Source organism: Neoarius graeffei, chromosome 20, assembly GCF_027579695.1.
Source record: "Neoarius graeffei isolate fNeoGra1 chromosome 20, fNeoGra1.pri, whole genome shotgun sequence".
Classification (NCBI taxonomy): Eukaryota; Metazoa; Chordata; class Actinopteri; order Siluriformes; family Ariidae; genus Neoarius; species Neoarius graeffei.
This window is the reverse complement of record NC_083588.1, coordinates 18,606,192-18,628,081: the sequence shown is the minus strand read 5'-3', so window position 1 is coordinate 18,628,081 and position 21,890 is coordinate 18,606,192. Positions and strand designations below refer to the sequence as shown.

Below are 21,890 nucleotides of genomic sequence, written 5' to 3'. Positions count from 1 at the left end.
CCCCCAGTGGCGAAATATCACAGAAATTGGGTAACATGTCAGAAGCCCAATGAGTGATTTGCGTGTGAAGTATGAGCAGTGTTGAGCAATCAGAAGATTTGTTATGAATTTTTAAGCATGTAAAATTTTGCATCGAAAATTGATTGACGTATAACTTCTGAACGGTTTATCCTACGTGAAACGTATTTAGTAACTTTTGTCAGCCATGTCTGTAGATGATGTGTATCAATTTTGGTGACATTCCTATGAACGGTCTAGGAGGAGTTGCGCCGTCTTCGTGGCCATGCATTTCGCACAAAAGTGAAATTACCTCACTTCCTGTTGGGCGTGGCTAATGCATTGGCATTACATTTTTGTCCGGCTTAGTGAGATACATATGCATACCAAATGGCATGCCACTACTACTAACTACATGGCAACCAGGCACCTTAATGTGGGAGGCCAAAATCACAACGACTTAGGGGGCGCTATAGAGGCCCTGAGCCCCGGCCAAGTTTGGGCTTCCGGTTCTGAGTAGCGGTGGCAATTCTCGGAACTGGTGCCAAATTTCGCGCGTTTTCGCCCATGGCAAGCGCCCCGAAAATGGCCCAACAGCGGAGAAAAATAAAGAAGAAGAAGAAGAATAGTGAACTCTTACAAGAACAATAGGGCCTTCGCCCATTCGGGCTCGGGCCCTAATAAACCCTCTCCAGATTTCACATAGAGCTCAGTGACCGACTATTATCGTAAAGCAAGGTGAGGTAAAGACGAAGTGTCGCTCAATTACACGGCTTTACGGTAACCGGAAGTGCGTCTCACAATATTTGCTCCGGGTCGAATAGATCAGGTTAGAGCAGCAGAGAGGGTGGGGTGTGGGTTCAGTATGGTTTACTAAGCTACCGAGAGTGGTTTGAGATTAAAACGAGTGTGAAAACATGCTCAGCTAAGTTGAGGAGCCTGAGCAGGAGGTGGAAGAGACAGTAAACAGCGGCTTATGGCGGGACTGTCGTACCTGGTGCTCCGCTTTTCGGGATCCGCTGGTCGGACCTACGGCGTGTTTTCCAAAGGACTAACGAGGACGCTGTTGATCTTTTTTGATTTGGCGTGGCGTCTCCGCATCCGGTTCCCTTATCTTTACCTCATCGCCTCTATGATGTTTAACGTGCGTTTACAGGTAAAGGAGAAGCTCTTCTTCTTCCTCCTCTTCCTTTTCTCTGACTGATTTTCGACTCCATGTAAGGTTTCACACCGAGCCTGGGTGCGAATTCATTTAAATAGCCACTTGCTTTTATTTTTAAACCACATGTGTGTTTTTTTTTATTATTAATGTACAGAGTGTTCAAAAAATTGATATTATTTGACATGTAAATATCCCAGAAACTACAGTACATACTGTGGGTAAATGAAACTGAGCAGGCTTAATGTTGAGTGGTATAAGAGATTAATTCCTCAAAATTTGACTGACAAATTCAAAGGTATCTGGATTCTATGAACTATTTCACAATATGCACAACGCCGTTTCTTTTTCTATCCATCATCTGTAGCCGCTTTATCCTGTCCTACAGGGTCGCAGGCAAGCTGGAGCCCATCCCAGGTGACTACGGGCGAGAGGCGGGTATGGACAAGTCGCCAGGTCATCGCAGGGCTGACCCTTAAAGAGCATATTCTGGACCAATTTTTTTTTAATATGAAAGTATGTCCCTTTACACACTCATCCAGAAGGGTAATTTTGCACAAGGCCATAAAAATAAAACGCGTCTGGAAAAATCCCAAGGGAGTCTGGAGCCAGATTTGTGACGTTACCTGCGGAAGCACCAGCAGGCTGCGCGAGCTTTGCACGGTTTCAGTGCACAGCCTGTGTAGACCAAGCGCTCCCATTTCTCTCTCATTGTCCGGTCTTTTGGAAAACGATGAGTACTAATCCCGTCAAGATTGGTGTTGCTACACCCTCCTACGATACATCTGTTAACCATTTTAATAATTAAGCTAGCCGCACACTACGCCGATCCACGCGGTACCGAACCGACCCATTTCAGAGCCGACTCCCGACAGGGCACGCACATATCCCCGAGTAACTCACGACTGAAAGAAAGCAGAGGTTAATATCTTGGGCCATTATTAAAAAATGTTCTGTTTCCGGTCCACCGGCCGGGTGAGTGCCGTTTGTGCGGGTGAAATTTTTCTAATGCCGGTTTTTCAACATTTTTTTCGGGTTCGTAAATCTAAAATCGAACTTGACATTTCCGCATTCCCAGGGCTTTCCACTAAGGCTCATACTAGCCAGCCATGACAAATAAGTAGCCAGCCGGGGGGAGTAAACACAAAATAAACTCCTGTGCACGCAGTTCCCAGGATTAAGTGTATTTTCCACAGACCATTTATTTATTCACTTTACTCAAATACAAAGTAAAATGGAAGTAAATCTTCTTTCTTTTCTTGCGTATTGCATCATGAGGCGTTCCTGGCTAGTAAATCTCTTATTTTCGGTGCATGACACATTCACGCAGCTGAGCATGCGCCGAGTGCGCGTGCACACCGCATGTCGGGGCGCGAATCTCCCTTGATCAACGGTTCAGTTTGACATTATTGTCAGTCCGTTCATTTTTCGAAAAGATAGAAGTCACATGATCACGAAATATCACGTGTTATATGCGAAAGATATGATTGGCTATTGCTAGCGACTCTCGCCGATCAGTCTGGCTCCCGATTAGTTTTTCGAATCGGCTGTGAGATGAGTCGGTACCATCGAAAACTAGTCTTTACGCCTGACTCGCGACTTCAGTTGGCTCGGTACGCTGAAAATCGGCATAGTGTGCGGCTAGCTTTACGTGATAACGTTGAAGAAATTTGCAGAAAACCACCAGGTCGTTTTCTCATAAACAAACCAGCGCTGACGTAGGATTCAGAGGGAGGTGTCCCGCACGCGATGTCATGAAAATCATTGTTTGCCGGTAAATCCAAATGCCAAGTTTTTTCAGAGGCGGACCAATTCACCTCAAATGGCTTGATTTCAACTGAATATTTCTGGCATTGCGCAAGGTAAAAAAAATTGCGCAAAATGTGACAGATATTTGACCAAAGTTTAATATAAAATAGAATTCCCTTGATCTTGCTCCTAAATTTACCCAAGATGTGCCCTTTAATGGCTTGCGACAAATTGTGAACATCATTCGCGAGAGAGTTTCAAAAGTGTCTTGAAACATTCGCGGGGCTCCTCAATTTCCTCGCACAAGTCGCAAAGCGTTGCTCCTTCGTCGCTGAAATTTTGAACATGTTCAAAAAAATTTGCGCGACAAAATTTATCTCGAAATAGCCGCAAATGTGTCGCTGGTGTTGCAAAGCCGTCACGAACCCTTCTCAAGTCAGTTTCCGTGAGGCTTCCTCTACTTCCCTGCCTGCCGAGGGGAACCCGGGCTGCGACAGCCTGCGACTAGTTGGAGACGCAACAATTGCAGTAAAATATGCGAATATCAATTCGGTGTGATTCCAAGTGAAAATTGTCACTAATTCGCGTATTTTATCGCAATTGTTGTGTCTCCAACTAGTTGCAGGCTGTCGCAGCCCAGTGAGATACTACCTATAGAGGCAAACAACCATTCACATTTGCACCTACGGTCAATTTAGAGCCACCAATTATCCTAACCTGCATGTCTTTGGACTGTGGGGGGAAACCGGAGCACCCGGAAGAAACCCACCCAGACATGGGGAGAACATGCAAACTCCACACAGAAAGCCCCTCGTTGGCCACTGGGCTCGAACCCAGGACCCTCTTGCTGTGAGGCGACGGTGCTAACCACTACACCACCGTGCCGCTGCTTTTCTTTTCCAGTGAATGGCATTTCTATACCTAAAAACATTAGACACAAAATTTTGACATTCCCACACATGCTGTTAAAATTTAAGTCAATTGAACAAGAATTGGCAAATTGTGAAATCAAATTTTCTGAAATGCCCTGTAGTTTGAGAACACATCACAGATCTTGCTTTATGATAATAGTCTCTTTTATTGATTAATTTCAGTTATATGTTGAATATAATATCCCCAAGGCACACGTGTGTATGGGACAGATCCATTTTCAGCCTAATGTACAAATCTGTCCTCATGATCAGAAGGTTACAGGTTCAAATCCCAGATTTCCAGAGAACCAAGAAGTCCCTTAACTGTAAAATCAATTCCACAGGCCCCTCAGCATACTTACTTACTTTTATTTTTATTCATCTTCATTAGCTGTTTTGTACTGGTCAGGGTCACAGCAGATCTGGAGCCTATCACGCGCACACAGTTTATTCACAACTAGTGGCAAGTTTAATATAAAACAGGAGAATTACATTGATCTTGGGGCGCCACGGTGGCGTAGTGGTTAGCGCTGTCGCCTCACAGCAAGAAGGTCCTGGGTTCGAGCCCCGTGGCCGGCGAGGGCCTTTCTGTGTGGAGTTTGCATGTTCTCCCCGTGTCCGCGTGGGTTTCCTCCGGGTGCTCCGGTTTCCCCCACAGTCCAAAGACATGCAGGTTAGGTTAACTGGTGGCTCTAAATTGACCGTAGGTGTGAATGTGAGTGTGAATGGTTGTCTGTGTCTATGTGTCGGCCCTGTGATGACCTGGCGACTTGTCCAGGGTGTACCCCGCCTTTCGCCCGTAGTCAGCTGGGATAGGCTCCAGCTTGCCTGCGACCCTGTAGAACAGGATAAAGCGGCTAGAGATAATGAGATGAGATGCACTTTAAGGCTCTGGATTATGGATCAAGCTGCTGCTGGGCCCTTGAGCAAGGCCCTTAACCCTGTCTGTCTGCTCCAGGAGACTATTATGCCGCTTTTCCACTACAAACGCGGCTGAGTCGGGCTGAGCCGTGCCGTGCTGAGTCGAGCTGAGCGGGGCTGTTGGAGTTGCATTTCGACTACAACCGCGCTGAACCGTGCTGGCTGGACGTGGGTGGACACATTGGGTGGAGTTAGCGAAAGTGGGTGGACGTCAGGTGATGTCGTTAAGCAGCGCAAACAGTGACATCAGTGATCTTTTAAGCGGTAGTCTCACGACCCGGATAGTAAACAATAAACATGGAGGACATGGAGTCGTTAGTGTTGCTGGTCTTGGTGCTGTGGCTTGTTGTCACCGACAACGCGGACAGATACTGGCAAGAGCGTATAGATGAGGCGAGGCGCATAAGGCTTCAGAAATTCTCGTAATTCTTCTTCCGGGTTTACGGTGTTTACAGATCCCAGCGCGCTCGCGGGGGCGTGTGTGGGCATGTGAGGACACTCCTCCTCACCAATCAGTGCACAGGGGAGTGTCTGCTCACACCCCCAGCCTCACTCGGCACGCTTTGGCTCGCTTCGGCTCGCTTCAGCCCCACTCCAAAACGGTGCGAGTTTTAGGGGCTAAGCAGGGCTGAAGCGAGCTGAGTCGTGCTGGTTTTTGGTAGTCGAAACGCGAGCCGTGTCGGGCTGAAGTGAGCTGAAGCGAGCTGAAGTGAGCTGAAAAAGGGTAGTGGAAAAGGGCCAACAGAGCTGGGACTTCAGCTCAGCCAAAACTTAGCCAGACGCAGCAAAAAAGCAACAGGGATTAGCGGCAGGCTGCCAGGTCGCTTTGTTGCGTGCAGCTGTCGATGTTGATTTTAAAAGTAACTAATAGCCTAGTAAACTAGACCCACCTGCCTAGCGGCCAAAAATATTTTTGCCTAGCGAGTGGGTCTAGCCTCGCACTATATAAACAAAAACACCCCGGGCATCAAATCGTGCCCGCCAATCACAATGCAAGGTTTTTGTTTGGATTCTTTGGGCGGGCTTTTGCAGGAGTGACGACAAAGCTGCGCGACGCTGGAGAAAGCACAACAGGAAAGATGGCTACGGCTAGTGAACAGCGCGCGTTTGACTCCGCTTTGGAATCAGTTTTAGAAGAATTAGACTTGGAGTTTTCGTTGAAACATGAGCAGGAAGAGGCTCTCCGCTCATTCCTTTTCAAGAAGGACGTTTTCGCTGTTTTGCCGACCGGCTATGGCAAAAGTCTGATCTACCAGCTGGCTCCGCTCGTAGCCAAAAGGATGGGGCTAGTTTGTGCAGTACGAAGAATTAATAAACAGCTTTGAAACATTACTTTTTGATTGTTTCTTATTTTCCCGTTATTTTAAATTTAAGGGAAATTATTTCACCAAACACCACTAAATAAAAACTCAAAAACAGTTTAAGCAAACCCTTGAAAAACACTTGGAAAAAAATGTGTATGTGGTACAGACTCCAAACTTGTGGTCATTATCTCCAAACTTCTTAATATCTAGAACCTGTTTATTAATTAATACGCATTTTGAAAAATTATTTAATTTCAAGGCCTCCCCCACTGCTTTCTGTCGCTCTGACTACGTCACAGTCACTGTTGCGCTGATTGGTCAGAGCGTTGGCCTATACGCACAGAGACAGTTTGAAAGACAGCGGTTTGTTCCTCCTACCCGCTTCAGAAATGTCTACGGCTCGAGGCCAGACTAAATATTCACATTTAGTCTGGCTTGCCAGGCTAAGTAACTAAGTAAATTACACAGGGAAATGAATACATAAGTCTGAGTAAAAATACTGGGGTGAGTGTGTAACCGACTATAACCAGTCAGTTACTCGAATAATAACTAAAAGGCTCTGTGTGGCTAATAGATGATGAAGAGTTGATCCGTCAGCATTTATTCTGGGAAAACAATGAATGACAGGGCGATCAACACACGGAGACGGGGAAAAAATTCGGGCATCCCGACAACATAATACACCACAGCCAAATGGCTACTCGGATAAACACTCGACTTTTCATACTTAATTCTGCAATGTTAATTTACATATTCGATCCGATACAAACGGCGGATGTGTGTCAAAACGTTCTTGCATCAAAAAATAAGCATCATATCTTGGGAGGGAGGAATACTGTATTAATGAATATTGTCCGTGCAGGATTCATGAAGCCAGCTTCCCCCTTTCCAGACATCCCAGGCACGATAATGTCTACAGGTGTGTTACGCTAATTAACGTCCCATGAGAAACTATAGTGGAACCCGACAAATTAACGTATTTTACAATACAGGGATTTGGGGGAAGTTCATAAAAAAAAAAAACCCCAAACTTTATTCATATGAAATTATGACGTTGCTGCATGTGCGTGGAAGGAGAGTCTGGAGACAGAAATCTTATACCCTGTCCACACTAGGGATTTTGTACCGATACGAAACTACTTTCGTACCGCAACACCTGTCCACACTAGCAACTATACCGGTACTGTAGCGGTATAACTGTATCGGTACGAAACCCACAAATGTACGGGTTTCGTACCGGTACAGTATCGATACTGTAGCGCTTCACGTAGTGTGGACAGATGAAGCGGCTCTGTATCGATACAAATATGATGCACAAACGAAATGACCATGGAGCTACATGGAGCAAAGAAGGGGGGGGGAGAAGAAATGAGGAAGAGGGAGAAAGGGAGGGGAAGTGAAGGAAAGAGGGAGAAAGGGAGGGGAAGTGAAGGAAAGAGGGAGAAAGGGAGGGGAAGAGAAGGAAAGAGGGAGAAAGGGAGGGGAAGGGAAGGAAAGAGGGAGAAAGGGAGGGGAAGGGAAGGAAAGAGGGAGAAAGGGAGGGGAAGGGAAGGAAAGAGGGAGAAAGGGAGGGGAAGGGAAGGAAAGAGGGAGAAAGGGAGGGGAAGGGAAGGAAAGAGGGAGAAAGGGAGGGGAAGGGAAGGAAAGAGGGAGAAAGGGAGGGGAAGGAAAGAGGGAGAAAGGGAGGGGAAGGAAAGAGGGAGAAAGGGAGGGGAAGGAAAGAGGGAGAAAGGGAGGGGAAGGAAAGAGGGAGAAAGGGAGGGGAAGGAAAGAGGGAGAAAGGGAGGGGGGAGAAAGGGAGGGGAAGGAAAGAGGGAGAAAGGGAGGGGGGAGAAAGGGAGGGGGGAGAAAGGGAGGGGGGAGAAAGGGAGGGGAAGGAAAGAGGGAGAAAGGGAGGGGGGAGAAAGGGAGGGGAAGGAAAGAGGGAGAAAGGGAGGGGAAGGAAAGAGGGGAAGGAAAGAGGGAGAAAGGGAGGGGAAGGAAAGAGGGAGAAAGGGAGGGGGGAGAAAGGGAGATTCATTTTCTTTGTTTCTTTCTCAACTGCCTCGCGCGTTCTATACGATTCGACTGAATAAATGACCACCAGAAATACAGACTGTACATTGACAACAAAAAGCACACACACGTTGTTTCATCCGCCATATTCTCGGAAGGAAGTTACTCGGTAACCACGGAAACATTTCGCGCACGCGCATTTCAACTACCGTGAAAGAAAACCGCAAACATTTCTCGCTAGTGTGGACAGATGCACTAAACTGTACCGGTATACTTTGTATCGATACAGTTATACCACTTTCGTACCGGTATAAGTGTGAACACAGCATTAGTTTCTCGGTCGTTAACCTGTGCTACTTGCTCTCTGACTTGTGGTTAAGCTTGCGTTGGCCTTCCAGAAGTCCTAGGATGATTTTTTTTTTTTTTTTTTTTGTCCCTCCCACTATAAATCAAAATCTGATTGGTTAATTCATCTGTCGCTTCCGACGTAAACATACACCGCCATGGCCTTCTGTCCCGGCAATGAAGTCCTAACCAATGAGTGAGCCGGCTCTAAACTCTTCTCAGCCTTGAGACGACGAACAGAAAAATCTCATTGGATAACTCGATTTTAATGTTTTCAGGACAGTAACCCTTTCATTTCTGAAACAAATTTGATAGAAAATAAGGCCAGATCAGAAGAGAATAATCAGAATGAAATTATGAAAGAAATGAAATACAACATTTGAAATACTGATATGTTTGAGCCTTCTCTAAAGGCCTAGAAGGCCCTGACGGTTCCCCTCTGATGTATTTTGTATATGGGTCTGTCTCAGAAACTGGGTACTGTGGGGGTACCCCACTGAATATACTCAGTCAATAAACTATACGGGGTGGCACGGTGGTGTAGTGGTTAGCGCTGTCGCCTCACAGCAAGAAGGTCCGGGTTCGAGCCCCGTGGCCAGCGAGGGCCTTTCTGTACGGAGTTTGCATGTTCTCTCCGCGTCCGTGTGGGTTTCCTCCGGGTGCTCCGGTTTCCCCCACAGTCCAAAGACATGCAGGTTAGGTTAACTGGTGACTCTAAATTGACCGTAGGTGTGAATGTGAGTGTGAATGGTTGTCTGTGTCTGTGTGTCAGCCCTGTGATGACCTGGCGACTTGTCCAGGGTGTACCCCGCCTTTCGCCCGTAGTCAGCTGGGATAGGCTCCAGCTTGCCTGCGACCCTGTAGAACAGGATAAAGCGGCTAGAGATAATGAGATGAATAAACTATACGGTTTTGAATGGTGATGTTGGTTTTAATTTGAAATAAAATGATGAAAGAAATAATACAGATAAATCTAAATCTTTGATGTGAATATTCAGAATTTGGCAAAAATTCTGCAAATTTGTGGAAAAATGGCGGCTTGATCTGGGACATGATAAATGGTCGACTACATCGCATTCCCTTAAAAAGGTTGTAGTCCACTGAAACGTCTACACTTATCACTAATTGTATTTTAAGTCGTAACACCTTATACACCTTTATACACCTAAGGATTGGTGCGCTCACAGAATAATCATAACCGTAATAAAACATCATGCAAAATATTTGATCACCGTCGTAACTCCATTTTCCGCAAACCCAAAACCAATACGATCGTGTGTTTTGATCTAAACGGAAAACCTCAGGGTCAAGGTCACGACCTCACCAAAAGTAGCAACTTAAAATCACTACGCCATATAAAAATTTAGTTATAAATCTGCGATTTTGTTTTTTAAAACGAAAGCTGAAAGTTAGGTATAGAATATGTTTCTTATGGAATATGTTACGATGGTAGCTGGTCTTGTATGAATTTCTGAGCTATAAAATGAGTTGTGGTCTATTTTTTACCGTAGCGTGTTTTGTGTGCGAGGAAGGACACACATTAACAATCTGCATGTGTAGAATGGAATTTTCCACTCCAACAGTTAGGGCCAATTTATACTGACAACCCAGTCCTCGCAGATAGCGTCGCAGACAGCGTCTGTGTAGCCCCCCCACCTTCGCAGACGCTCTGCGCGCACCTCCCAAAAATTGTGACCACCGCAGAAGCCTCGCAGACAGCGTCGCAGACAAGAGGGCTCTGATTGGTCCACTCTACATCCGCTGTACACGCACTTCCGCTTCCCTACTTTCCCGGTTTGTTTTGTTTTCACGACCGCCATTTTTAAAAACACGAGCGAAGATGGAGCAGCACGAAGAGCGGTTGATCGAGGAAGTGAGGAAGTACGTGCATCTATACGACTCCAGTTCTAGTCATTATAAGTAACGGGAGGATAAATACTCCACTAACCACACCCACCAACTACTCCTAGCGATTTCGCGACTTCGCGCCCCCTTGCGTTGTGCCGGTGAATAACATCGCGCACGCCTATTACTCCCCGCTCAACGATAAATTACAACTGTCTGCGAAAAGCTATCTGCGAAAGCCTTGTCGCAAGAGCATGCAGAGGCCTTTAGAAGTCGATCGTGCTTCCATTTGCGGTCTTTCTGTTACGCGAGTGATCTGTTCGGACGTTATCGCTGAAAAGGTGAGTTTTGACAGTTTTATTTTGTTTTAGTCTTGCAGTATAAGGCAATAGAATGTTTCTTTTTCATCTTACTTTCATATTTCGTAGTGTTTGCGTATTTTTGGCCAATATTTTGCAACCATGGTCAATTTAGATCGAACTTTTGATAGAATCTCCAGCCAGTCATTTTGCCCCGCTCGCGCTCTGTCCGGTGCGGTAGTGATGTCCCGTCGCTCGTGCGCCGCAGTAGAGACCCGCGCGACCTTCAGCCGGTACAGTCGCTGTTCTTTTACCAGCGCCGTTATTCTCATCTTTCTGGTGTGTTCTTGATTTTTCCATTGTGTCCTATTTTGCCGTATCAAATACATTTCGGGTGTCGTCATATTCATATTTAAGTGAATAATCAAACATCATAACTTGGCGTTTTTAACCCAAGCAATCAAAAAGAGGAAATTTATTCAATATTTTCACTCCTCTGTGAAGGAGGGGCTTTAATTCTTCATGATGTAGTAATCAATTTTGCAAAAGCATTTGAATTGTAATCAAAAACTTTTTCCACAGCGGAGGCCAGATACTATCTTTATTCTTATTAAACATGACAAAAGAAACATTGTTGGGTAAATACAAAAAAAAAACCAAAGTAAAATTAGAAGATTAATTTTTTGACCATAATGTCCCAAATGAGAGACCAGTTTCTGAGACGGACTCGTATCCTCCAACATGGTGGCGGTCAATGACCCAAGCAGTTTTGGTCATGCGGTCGCAAACGAAGAATTGAAATTTAGGAGCCTTTTTAAGGCAGTCGTCCAGTATTTCTTATATATCTCAATCTTTCATTAATAACTAGTTCATAGCACTTACCATTGATAAAATGTTCACTACGGACTCGTGTGGTTTTTGCTTTCTCATCGCTTAGATCAGCCCGGTTTATGTTGGACAGCCAGTGACGTCTCTGCTCCGTGGACAACAACTCCTGTTTTTTGTTTTTTTCCTCCTTGATTATTTATAATTGCTGGATTTTGAAAGAACTTAAGTCCTCTTGTCTCGAATAGAGTTGTTCCTGCATCCAGTTACAGCACAAAGAGTCGGCATAGCGAAGAAACTAAAGCTGGGCATACACTGTGCGATTTTTTTTTTTTTTTTTTTTTTTTTTAATTTTTTTACCCCAATCGTGGTATTGAGCTGCTGCTCACACTGTACGAGTGAATCGCAGGGGTAAACAGCACGCAGCTTACGATTCCTGTTCTCACACTATACGAAGCGATGCTCGGATCCGATACTCAGGATTTCAAACAGGTTCGATTTTCATCCGATCGATCGGGAGGAGGTCGTGAGGTGTTAATCGCTTGTCGTTACCCCATGTATACTACACGATCCGAGACGCACGATTGAGCCAAAACTCGGCCCGATCTCCAAAATAGTCACACGAGTGAAAATCATGTCAAAATCAGGGCAAAAATCGCACAGTGTATGCCCAGCATAAAGGAGCGTAACAACCTCTCGAGCATATCTTCTATAGTGCATGTGCGCTGTGTGAGTTTGTGTGTATCCTCCAACATGGCCCACTTCCTGTTCAAAGCCTCATGCATAATTAGCTATGATGTCAGATGTGAACGAAGAATTGGTGAGCTGTACTTTACCTGTAAAGCTCTTTTGACTAGAAGGTAAATGTTCATGGCAGCCCTGCAGTTTGATATTGTAAATGAGGATATTCTCTCGCAATGCACATTAACACTGACGCATCACAACCCGATGCTGCGGCACATGCTTGAAGGCGTGCCTGACTGTATTTATGGATATGATTGGGATCACTGAATTAACTTGCAACACATTGCTGGGTTTCAGTCACGTGACTTTTCTTAAGCTAGCCGCACACTACGCCGATTTTCAGCGTACCGAGCCAACTGAAGTCGCGAGTCAGGCGTAAAGACTAGTTTTCGATGGTACCGACTCATCTCACAGCCGATTCGAAAAACTAATCGGGAGCCAGACTGATCGGCGAGAGTCGCTAGCAATAGCCAATCATATCTTTCGCATGTAACACGCGACATCATTAAACACAATTTCTAGCGCGAGAAATACGTGTTGGTAGCACCTAATGCAGGTATATACTGTAATTCCATAGACTGAAGCTTTATCCATAGACACAGTGGGCTGGAAAGCCACTCTGCTCAAGTTGTGTGGCTGAATTCCAAATCGCTTTAACTCCCCTATATAAGTGCACTATTTAAGGTTGGAAATAATAGCTCATGCAGCCTAGATAGTGCGCTACATATTCCATGTTGTGTCATTTGTAATTCAGCCTGTAGCATCTTCAAGTGTTGGATTTAACAGTAACTATATCCAATAGCCAATCACAAAGCTATTAAGTTGTCATGTGATATTTAGTGGAATGTTTATGATGCTTAGTTCGTATAATCTCGTTTGGTGTCACTTCAATCGCGACTGCACTCGTCAACAGTCGTGAGTTAGTCGGGGATGTGTGTGTGCCCTGTCGGGAGTCGGCTCTGAAATGGGTCGGTTCGGTACCGCGTGGATCGGCGTAGTGTGCGGCTAGCTTTAGCGGTTTTACCGGAAGTGAAATAGCTGGTGGTTTAAATGGCTGCCGTAGTGCAAACAACTAGCGATAACTTATCAGAGTACGCTCGTAATCTAGAAGCCACTGCTCGCTTTAGATATATTCAGAAGATTGCTATGTGCAATGGAATCGACCCCTACAGTCTGGGAAAGAAGGATTTGTCATACGATCTCAAAAACTATCCTTCAGTCGAGTTCCCCGACATCTCGAATTATCTGGTGTTGCAGACGTCCTTCTACACCGCAAAACAGATGAAAGCGTGGAAGAGTATGGAGGCTTATAACTTTTTTGTGGCTGGGTAAAGGACCTCGGTATCAAGTCTCTGCCGAATGAATCCTGTATTATTATTATTATTATTATTTATTTTTTTTTAAGCTTTTCGTTTGCGTCTTTACAACGAAGCGCTGCAAATTGAAGTGTAAACAAACAACAGTTCGCTTGATTCTCACTTGTGTCGGCTCTTCTCTCTCAGGTAAATCATTCACAAAGATCATCAGAAACCCCTTTAAAGATCTGGATCTTATACCCTGTCCACACTCGGGATTTTGTACCGATACGAAACTACTTTCGTACCGCAACACCTGTCCACACTAGCAACTATACCGGTACTGTAGCGGTATAACTGTATCGGTACGAAACCCACAAATGTATGGGTTTCGTACCGGTACAGTATCGATACTGTAGCGCTTCACGTAGTGTGGACAGATGAAGCGGCTCTGTATCGATACAAACATAATGCGCAAGCGCAATGAACCATTCCTATGTCTTCCGGGTTATTCATACAATACAATACGCACGTGCTTTCCAGCTGTAAATAAAACGTCAAAATGGCTCAAAACAACCGTCGAGCTACATGGAGCAAAGAAAGGGGGGAGGGAGGGGGAAAGAGGGAGGAAGAAATGAGGAAGAGGGGAAAAGGGAGGGGAAGAGAAGGGAGGGGGGAGAAAGGGAGATTCGTTTTCTTTGTTTCTTTCTCAACTGCCTCACGCGTTTTATACGATTCGACTGAATAAGTGACCACCAGAAATACAGACTGTACATTTACAACAAAAAGCACACACACGTTGTTTCATCCGCCATATTCTCTCGGAAGGAAGTTACTCGGTAACCACGGAAAGGGTGGTTTCGCGCACGCGCATTTCAACTTCTGTGAAAGAAAACCGCAAACATTTCTCGCTAGTGTGGACAGATGCACTAAACTGTACCGGTATACTTTGTATCGATACAGTTATACCACTTTCGTACCGGTATAAGTGTGAACACAGCATCTGTTAAACAAGACGGAGAAGTGATCACGGCGCACTGTAACTGTACGGCTGGGGAAGAATTTTGTCGCAACCTTCATGCATATGGACTTTGAGGAGTAAACAAAGAAACAGCTGGGGACTTGAGCACTTCGTGACTTTAAAAAAAAAAAAGAACCGTAAAATAACGACACACAGCAAGAAAAGTACTTGGAAAACACATAAGGCCATAGCTGAGCGGGAAATACAAACCTTTCACCAAGTGATCACTGCAAACTCGAGCGTGCTTCGACTCGGCTCCCTTCGATTTCAGCGAGAGGTTCAAAAGCCACCTTTCTCAACGTCTTTTTGTGAAATCCTGTGTTCGTTCACCCTTTTTTATTAGTTCACAGGGAACCCTGAAGAAACTATCAGTTTCACGCTTTGATCGATTCCAACAACCTAAAACAACGCAAACGTAAGGCATTTTTCATGCGAGCGATGCACCTTCTCCGTACAAACGCTTTGTCAGCTAAAGTTTTGAATAACTAACATGGTTTTCCCCAAAGCGTTTTAGCGTATCGGGCCTGATACGCTTGCTCTGCCTGCTTAGTCGCTTTAGCTAAAATCCGATACGCTTATGGCCCTTTTCCACTACCCTTTTTCAGCTCACTTCAGCCCGACACGGCTCGCGTTTCGACTACCTCAGAGCAGCACGACTCGGCTCGCTTCAGCCCTACTCAGCACCCAAAACTCGCACGGTTTTGGAGTGGGGCTGAAGCGAGCCAAACCGAGCCGAGTGGGGCTAGGGGCGTGAGCAGACACTCTCCTGTGCACTGATTGGTGAGGAGGAGTGTCCTCACATGCCCACACACGCCCCGCGAGCATGCTGGGATCTGTAAACACCGTAAACCCGGAAGAAGAAGAATTACGAATTACGAGAATTTCTGAAGCCTTATGCGCCTCGCCTCATCTATACGCTCTTGCCAGTATCTGTTGGCGTTGTCGGTGACAACAAGCCACAGCACCAAGACCAGCAACACTAACGACTCCATGTTTATTGTTTACTATCCGGGTCGTGAGACTACTGCTTAAAAGGTCACTGATGTCACTGTTTGCGCCGCCTAACGACATCACATGACGTCCACCCACTTTCGCTAACTCCACCCAATGTGTCCACCCACTTCCAGCCAGCACGGTTCAGCGCGGTTGTAGTCGAAATGCAACCCCAACAGCTCGACTCAGCACGGCACGGCTCAGCCCAACTCAGCCGTGTTGGTAGTGGAAAAGCGGCATTAGATTTATACTGATACGTTAAATTTCCTACCCACAAGTAACTAGATACATAGGAGACCAAATAACAGATCCATTTACATATTGATTGATATTTGTGTCAAACAAGCGGTCTTTTTTTCCAATGTTTCTGTTGATTCTGTCAAAGTAATATGTCCGCGTGGTACGATGTAAACAAACTGTAATCTGTTGGCTGTGTCAAGATCACGTGTTCAAACCGTCCAAGAAAAATATCGAAAGAAAACATCAGACATCCCGGAAGTTTCTGATTCATTATAAGCGATCGCATTGGCTGCCGATGTCGTCCCCCACCAGACGGACAAAGCCGACTGATTTTTAAATCACAAAAGTTTGACCGAGTCTATTATCATTCATGAACGTGTTTCTAAGTACATAATCTTTCTGCAACTTCTCATCTCATTATCTCTAGCCGCTTTATCCTTCTACAGGGTCGCAGGCGAGCTGGAGCCTATCCCAGCTGACTATGGGTGAAAGGCGGGGTACACCCTGGACAAGTCGCCAGGTCATCACAGGGCTGACACATAGACACAGACAACCATTCACACTCACATTCACACCTACGGTCAATTTAGAGTCACCAGTTAACCTAACCTGCATGTCTTTGGACTGTGGGGGAAACCGGAGCACCCGGAGGAAACCCACGCGGACACGGGGAGAACATGCAAACTCCACACAGAAAGGCCCTCGCCGGCCCCGGGGCTCGAACCCAGGACCTTCTTGCTGTGAGGCGACAGCGCTAACCACTACACCACCGTGCCGCCCTTTCTGCAAACTTAAACGTATGAATTAAGTTTTCTTTTCCTTTAAATGTTTTAATCTTAATCTAGTCCATTTAATAAAGTGCAAAAATTTAAACTTTATAATATGCAGTTGCCTTACTTACTTTTCTTTTCAGTGCATCTTAGTTCTACATATATTACGGTAGTTGCATCAGAAACATTCTAAACCATTACAGTTATAGTAATACAGCAACTTATTTTAAGGTGGCAGGTCTTAGGTTCAGATCCCTTTGTGATCAACAGGAGGTCATGATGATCGATTCTCTTCATTGGATTGCATAAAATGGAGCAAACCACTGTTCATGCACATTTTTTATTACAACACTACTTAATCATAGAGAATTAAGGGATCCCTGTAGGTTTTCAATCCATCATATACCTCAGTAATCTAGAACAAAACAGTTTAACTTGCATGTTGAACTTTAAAGTGCCATTCCACCATTGGATGTATTTTTTTGGCATAAAATACAATATATTTTATGACAACATGACACTAGACGAAGAAATCTTTTAGCTTCAAAATGATATATCAAACATAATTTTTTGACGACAAGTATATTAATTTTGCGACCAAAGTCACCTACCCTTTTAATTTCCGCGCGGTAGTGAAACGTGATGTCATCGGCAGGTTCCCCTTCTTGTGTACCACGTCACGTGGCACAGATTATCAGCAATGGCGGATAGAACGCGATTGTCAGCTTCGGAAAAGAAGCGAAGGAAAATAGCAAGTGATGCCCAAAGGAGACGGTCGATGGTGAATATCGGCACAGCAATCGACAAGTGGAAATCGCGTTCTATCCGCCATTGCTGATAATCTGTGCCACGTCATACGTGACGTGGTACACAAGAAGGGGAACCTGCCGATGACATCACGTTTCACTACCGCGCGGAAATTAAAAGGGTAGGTGACTTTGGTCGCAAAATTAATATACTTGTCGTTGTCAAAAAATTATGTTTGATATATCATTTTGAAGCTAAAAGATTTCTCTGTCTAGTCATGTTGTCATAAAATATATTGTATTTTATGCCAAAGAATACATCCAATGGTGGAATGGCACTTTAAGGTGAAATTTCAAATGTGTATACATTTAATACTATTTAGGTCAGAAATCATTGAAACACTGGTAAAATCGATCCTATAATCATGTATCTAAAACCTCTCGTACCCCTTTTCCACCAAATCAGTTCCAGGGCTGGTTCGGGGCCGGTGCTGGTTCACAACACGTTCAATTTGCGAGCCAGCTGAGAACCAGTTTGCTTTTCCATAGCTCGCGGTGCTAAGGGAAGCCATGTCGGTTACGTCGCTGTATACGTCAGTTACGTTGCTACGTTTGCATAAACCTTGGCGCGAATATCGAAGCAAAAACAACACGGAAGAAGCAGCAGCAACAACAGCAATAATAATAATAATAATAATAATAATGGATGACTTCGCGTTTGTACAGCTGCTGCTTCTTGTCGCTTAAAAATGGCGATCTTTCACGGTCTTGTTATTGTTGTTGGTCTTAACAACTCCACCCCTCCGCTGACGTAAGCGGTTCTTTCCTCTGGCCCAGCAGAGAGTTGGTGCTAGCCTGGAACCGGTTTTTCTGGCCCCAGAGCCAGTTCTTTGTCAGTGGAAACAGAAAACCCAGTTCCAAACTAAGCACTGGCCCCGAACCAGCCCTGGAACTGCTTTGGTGGAAAAGGGGCATCAGAGACCCTGAAAATGCACCTGAGAGCATCTATTTAAAAAAAATAATAATAATTTCCGGGGGGCATGCCCCCGAACCCCCCAGTTTCATTTAGCGCTGTTGGTGCTCAGTTGTCTGTGTATTATCATGCCAGAATTTAGGGCTTTAATTTTTTTTTTTCTGGGGAAAACACTGACTGACTAATAAGGCGGATGTGACGTGATGTGAAACCCAGCAATGGTACCTTTGCTGTTTGGGTATCTTCTTAAAGGAACAGTCCACCGTACTTCCATAATGAAATATGCTCTTATCTGAATTGAGACGAGCTGCTCCGTACCTCTCCGAACTTTGCACGACCTCCCAGTCAGTCAGACGCAGTCAGACGCGCTGTCACTCCTGTTAGCAATGTAGCTAGGCTCAGTATGGCCAATGGTATTTTTTGGGGCTGTAGTTAGATGCGACCAAACTCTTCCGCGTTTTTCCTGTTTACATAGGTTTATATGACCAGTGACATGAAACAAGTTCAGTTACACAAATTGAAACGTAGCGATTTTCTATGCTATGGAAAGTGCGCACTATAATGACAGGCGTACTAACACCTTCTGCGTGCTTCGGCAGCGCGTTGATATCTGCGCTCCGTATCGGTGGACTGTTCCTTTAAGGGGGACATGAAAATTGACTTGAATGCATAAGTGCTATAACGTTAACGCACAAGTGCCTTGTCGTTTTTTATTTTGTGCAGGTCCACATTGAGATACATTAATTTCCATTCACTGAAATGTTAACATCTCTGGACCAGAAGGCTCCTATGATGATGATGATGATGATGCTGCTTCGGAAGTTAGCCGAGGCCAGAGGAACCCCAGCACTGGAAGAACTATGGACACACGTACAGAGGTGAAACTGAACACATAACATACCCACGCTGTTTCTCTGCAGGAGAGGGTGCAGAACCGGATGTAGTCACTCCAGGAAAAAAACAAACTGGGAACCGTGTGGGATTTTACAGCTGAGCATCTCGCACAGCGGCTCACTCCTGACTGCCATGGCTTTGGAAATCTTTGGGGTGTGTTCCATGCGATAAGGTGAATATTGAAAATTTCAGGGAGATGTTACAACCATGGCTCACTTGTAACTATCACAAAAGTGACCAATTTTGGTTTGGGGAAATGTTTTTTTTTTTTTTTTTTTTAAGTCCACTACAGCTCTGAGATGAGCTCACCTTCATCCTAAAGGTTTTATCGATGTTACAAGATGCACACATCTCTCATGCTTAGTTTGTAAAAGGTCAGGGGAGGTTTTTTGTTTTATTTGGTGATGTAGCACTTGACCGATCTCGCACTTTTGCTGCATGCCTCCTAACATGCTGATAACACAGTAATGACGTTTTGTTCACCACTTAGTTTATAAGGGGACTCTTACTGGACATGGTTTTTCAATGTGTATATATAAAACGTAACATCAGATTTCTGGGTTGTTGTTAGGGTTTTTTTTTTTTTTTTTTTTCTTCCCCCCCACAACACACATGGAAATTTTTTATTTATTTATTTTTAAATTTGTTAAACAAAATGTTCCGGTTTATATCCTGCGGCAGCCTAGAATTTACATTGAAAAACACATTTACTTACAATAATCACCAAAGGATATCGGGACACTTTGGAAAAATGAGTCAGGGGCGTCGTGGCTCAGGTGGATAAGGCGCCATACCATAAATCCGGGGACCCGGGTTCGATTCCGGCCCGAGGTCATTTCCCGATCCCTCCCCGTCTCTCTCTGTCTGTCTCCCACTCATTTCCTGTCTCTACACTGTCCTATCCAATAATAAAGGTGAAAAAAGCCCAAAAAAATATCTTTTAAAAAAAAAAAAAGGAAAAATGAGTCAAGTTGGGATTTTGGGACAAAAACATTTTCAAAAGGATGATTTTTATTTGCGGTTGCAGATGATGATTCAGGCAACAGGGTGGCATGTATAAAAACTTCATTCACGGTCCCTCTTCAACCAGTTTTACCTCGTGTTGATGAAATGATAGTTTGCAACAAGTAGTGCTCTAAACTTTATTAAATTTTTTTTTTTTTTTAAATGTACGTTTTTAAAGAATGCCACAGAAAAATAATCCCATCATTTTGTCTGATGGACTCATAATAATAATAATTTATTATTATTGACTGTTTTTATTTTCTGTAAATTGCAGTCTTGCTTCCTGCCTGCAAGTCAGTTCAGCTGTTTGTAGACAACAGAAAATGGTACTTTAAAATGTCTTGAAACTTAAATTTTTTTTTTTGTCAGTGCATTGTTTAAAATGTGCAATTACTTGGAACAACAATGTAAAAAAAAAAAAAACCTTGAAAATAAATAAAAGAATGAACAAGAAGCCTTTTTTGTTTGCCTTTTTTTAAAAACTAATTAAACCACAGCACTGTTGAATGCTCAATTCTGATTAGACAGAAGTTTTGATCAGTTTTCTATAACGACAGCTCTGACAGTAGTGCCAGTTTTAATTAAATCACAAGGTTGTATTAGTGTGTGTTTTGCTCTAATACGTTCTTGTTTTTGTAGTAAATCCTCCACAGGAAGTTGTATGGCAGATCCTCAACGACGACTTCTGTTTTCTGCCTGACGCCGGGTCCATCAAAGAGTCTAAGGGAGAATTACAGTACTGGTTTCCCGTTGCCTTCTACTGGATTATTACAGAGGTTTTCTCCTCTCAACTATTCACACCTATGGGCATTTTGAACAGTGGAGGAAACCCATGCAGGCATGAGGAGAACATGCAAACTCCACACAGAAAGGCTGTCATCAACCACTGGGCTCGAACCCAGAACCTTCTTACTGTGAGGCGACAGTGCGAACCACTACACCACCGTGCTGCCCATTTAAAAAAAAAAATATATATATATATATATATATATATATATATATATATATATATATATATATATATATATTTTTTTTTTTAGGGCTGTAACGATATGCGAATCGAAATCGCGATACACAAAGCCACGATCCGTATCGCGATACAAGAAGGCAGAATCGCGGTACACCCTTTCAAACTTCTCCTCAGCCCAAAAACAGAGGCGCTTCCAAACTTCAATTTATGAATACTTTACTTTTTATTTAAATTACATTTTAAACTTACTTAAATTACTTTTATTTTTTATGTCTATTAGTAAGTCGTTTTTTTGCCGACCTGCGACAATCTTCTGCGAGTCACGCAACGTCCACACTCGCCACTGGCAGAGCATTCATTTCTTTTAAGCGGTCGCCATTCTGGTTGCGACGCGGGGAGCGAATCTGTAAACAAGCAGCTCATTGGCTGGCTAGGTGTGCCACAAGCCAATCACAATCACTTGGCCGGAAAGGCATGCAGTGTTGCCAGATTGGGCGGGTTTAGGTGCTTTTTGGCTGGTTTTGAACATATTTTGGGGTGGAAAACGTTAGCAATATCTGGCAACACTGAAGGCATGTCTGCTTGGGCGGAAGCCTTCTGCGGCAGTTACATTTTGACACGCGAGCAATGTTTCACCATAAAAATTCCGTAATTTCCAACTGTTTTCCGCGATCACGGAAAATCATTGGCCCTATGAGAGTGAGACAGTGAGAGAGCCACCCCCCAAAAAAAATCTTAACGGATTTACATGATTTGGAAAAATGACTTTTTCAGAACCGAAAAAAAAACAGAGCTTCCGGCTCAACAGTATTATTTTGAGAATTAAAACAATATTTGGATATACATTTGTTTATTTTTGCATACATATTACTCATTCTCTGCAGTGGTC

The 21,890-nt window shown here is 44.2% G+C and overlaps 1 protein-coding gene across 5 annotated transcripts; it reads left to right on the top strand.

Moving 5' to 3' along the window:
- Window positions 1-616: 616 nt before the first annotated feature.
- Window positions 617-20,979, top strand: LOC132869198 (small integral membrane protein 10-like protein 2A). Of its 5 annotated transcripts, XR_009650915.1 has the most exons (4): window positions 784-1,153; window positions 18,856-19,198; window positions 20,306-20,357; window positions 20,671-20,979. XR_009650915.1 is itself a non-coding variant. In XM_060902532.1 (2 exons), exons 1-2 carry the CDS (start codon window positions 974-976, stop codon window positions 1,575-1,577), a joined length of 213 nt encoding a protein of 70 aa, XP_060758515.1. In that variant the 5' UTR covers window positions 617-973; the 3' UTR covers window positions 1,578-1,682. The 5 variants fall into 5 exon arrangements, 2 of the variants coding, with proteins under 2 accessions (XP_060758515.1, XP_060758516.1); XR_009650916.1 differs by lacking the exon at window positions 20,306-20,357 and having other exon boundaries at window positions 18,856-19,010; XR_009650914.1 differs by lacking the exon at window positions 20,306-20,357.
- Window positions 20,980-21,890: the final 911 nt, after the last annotated feature.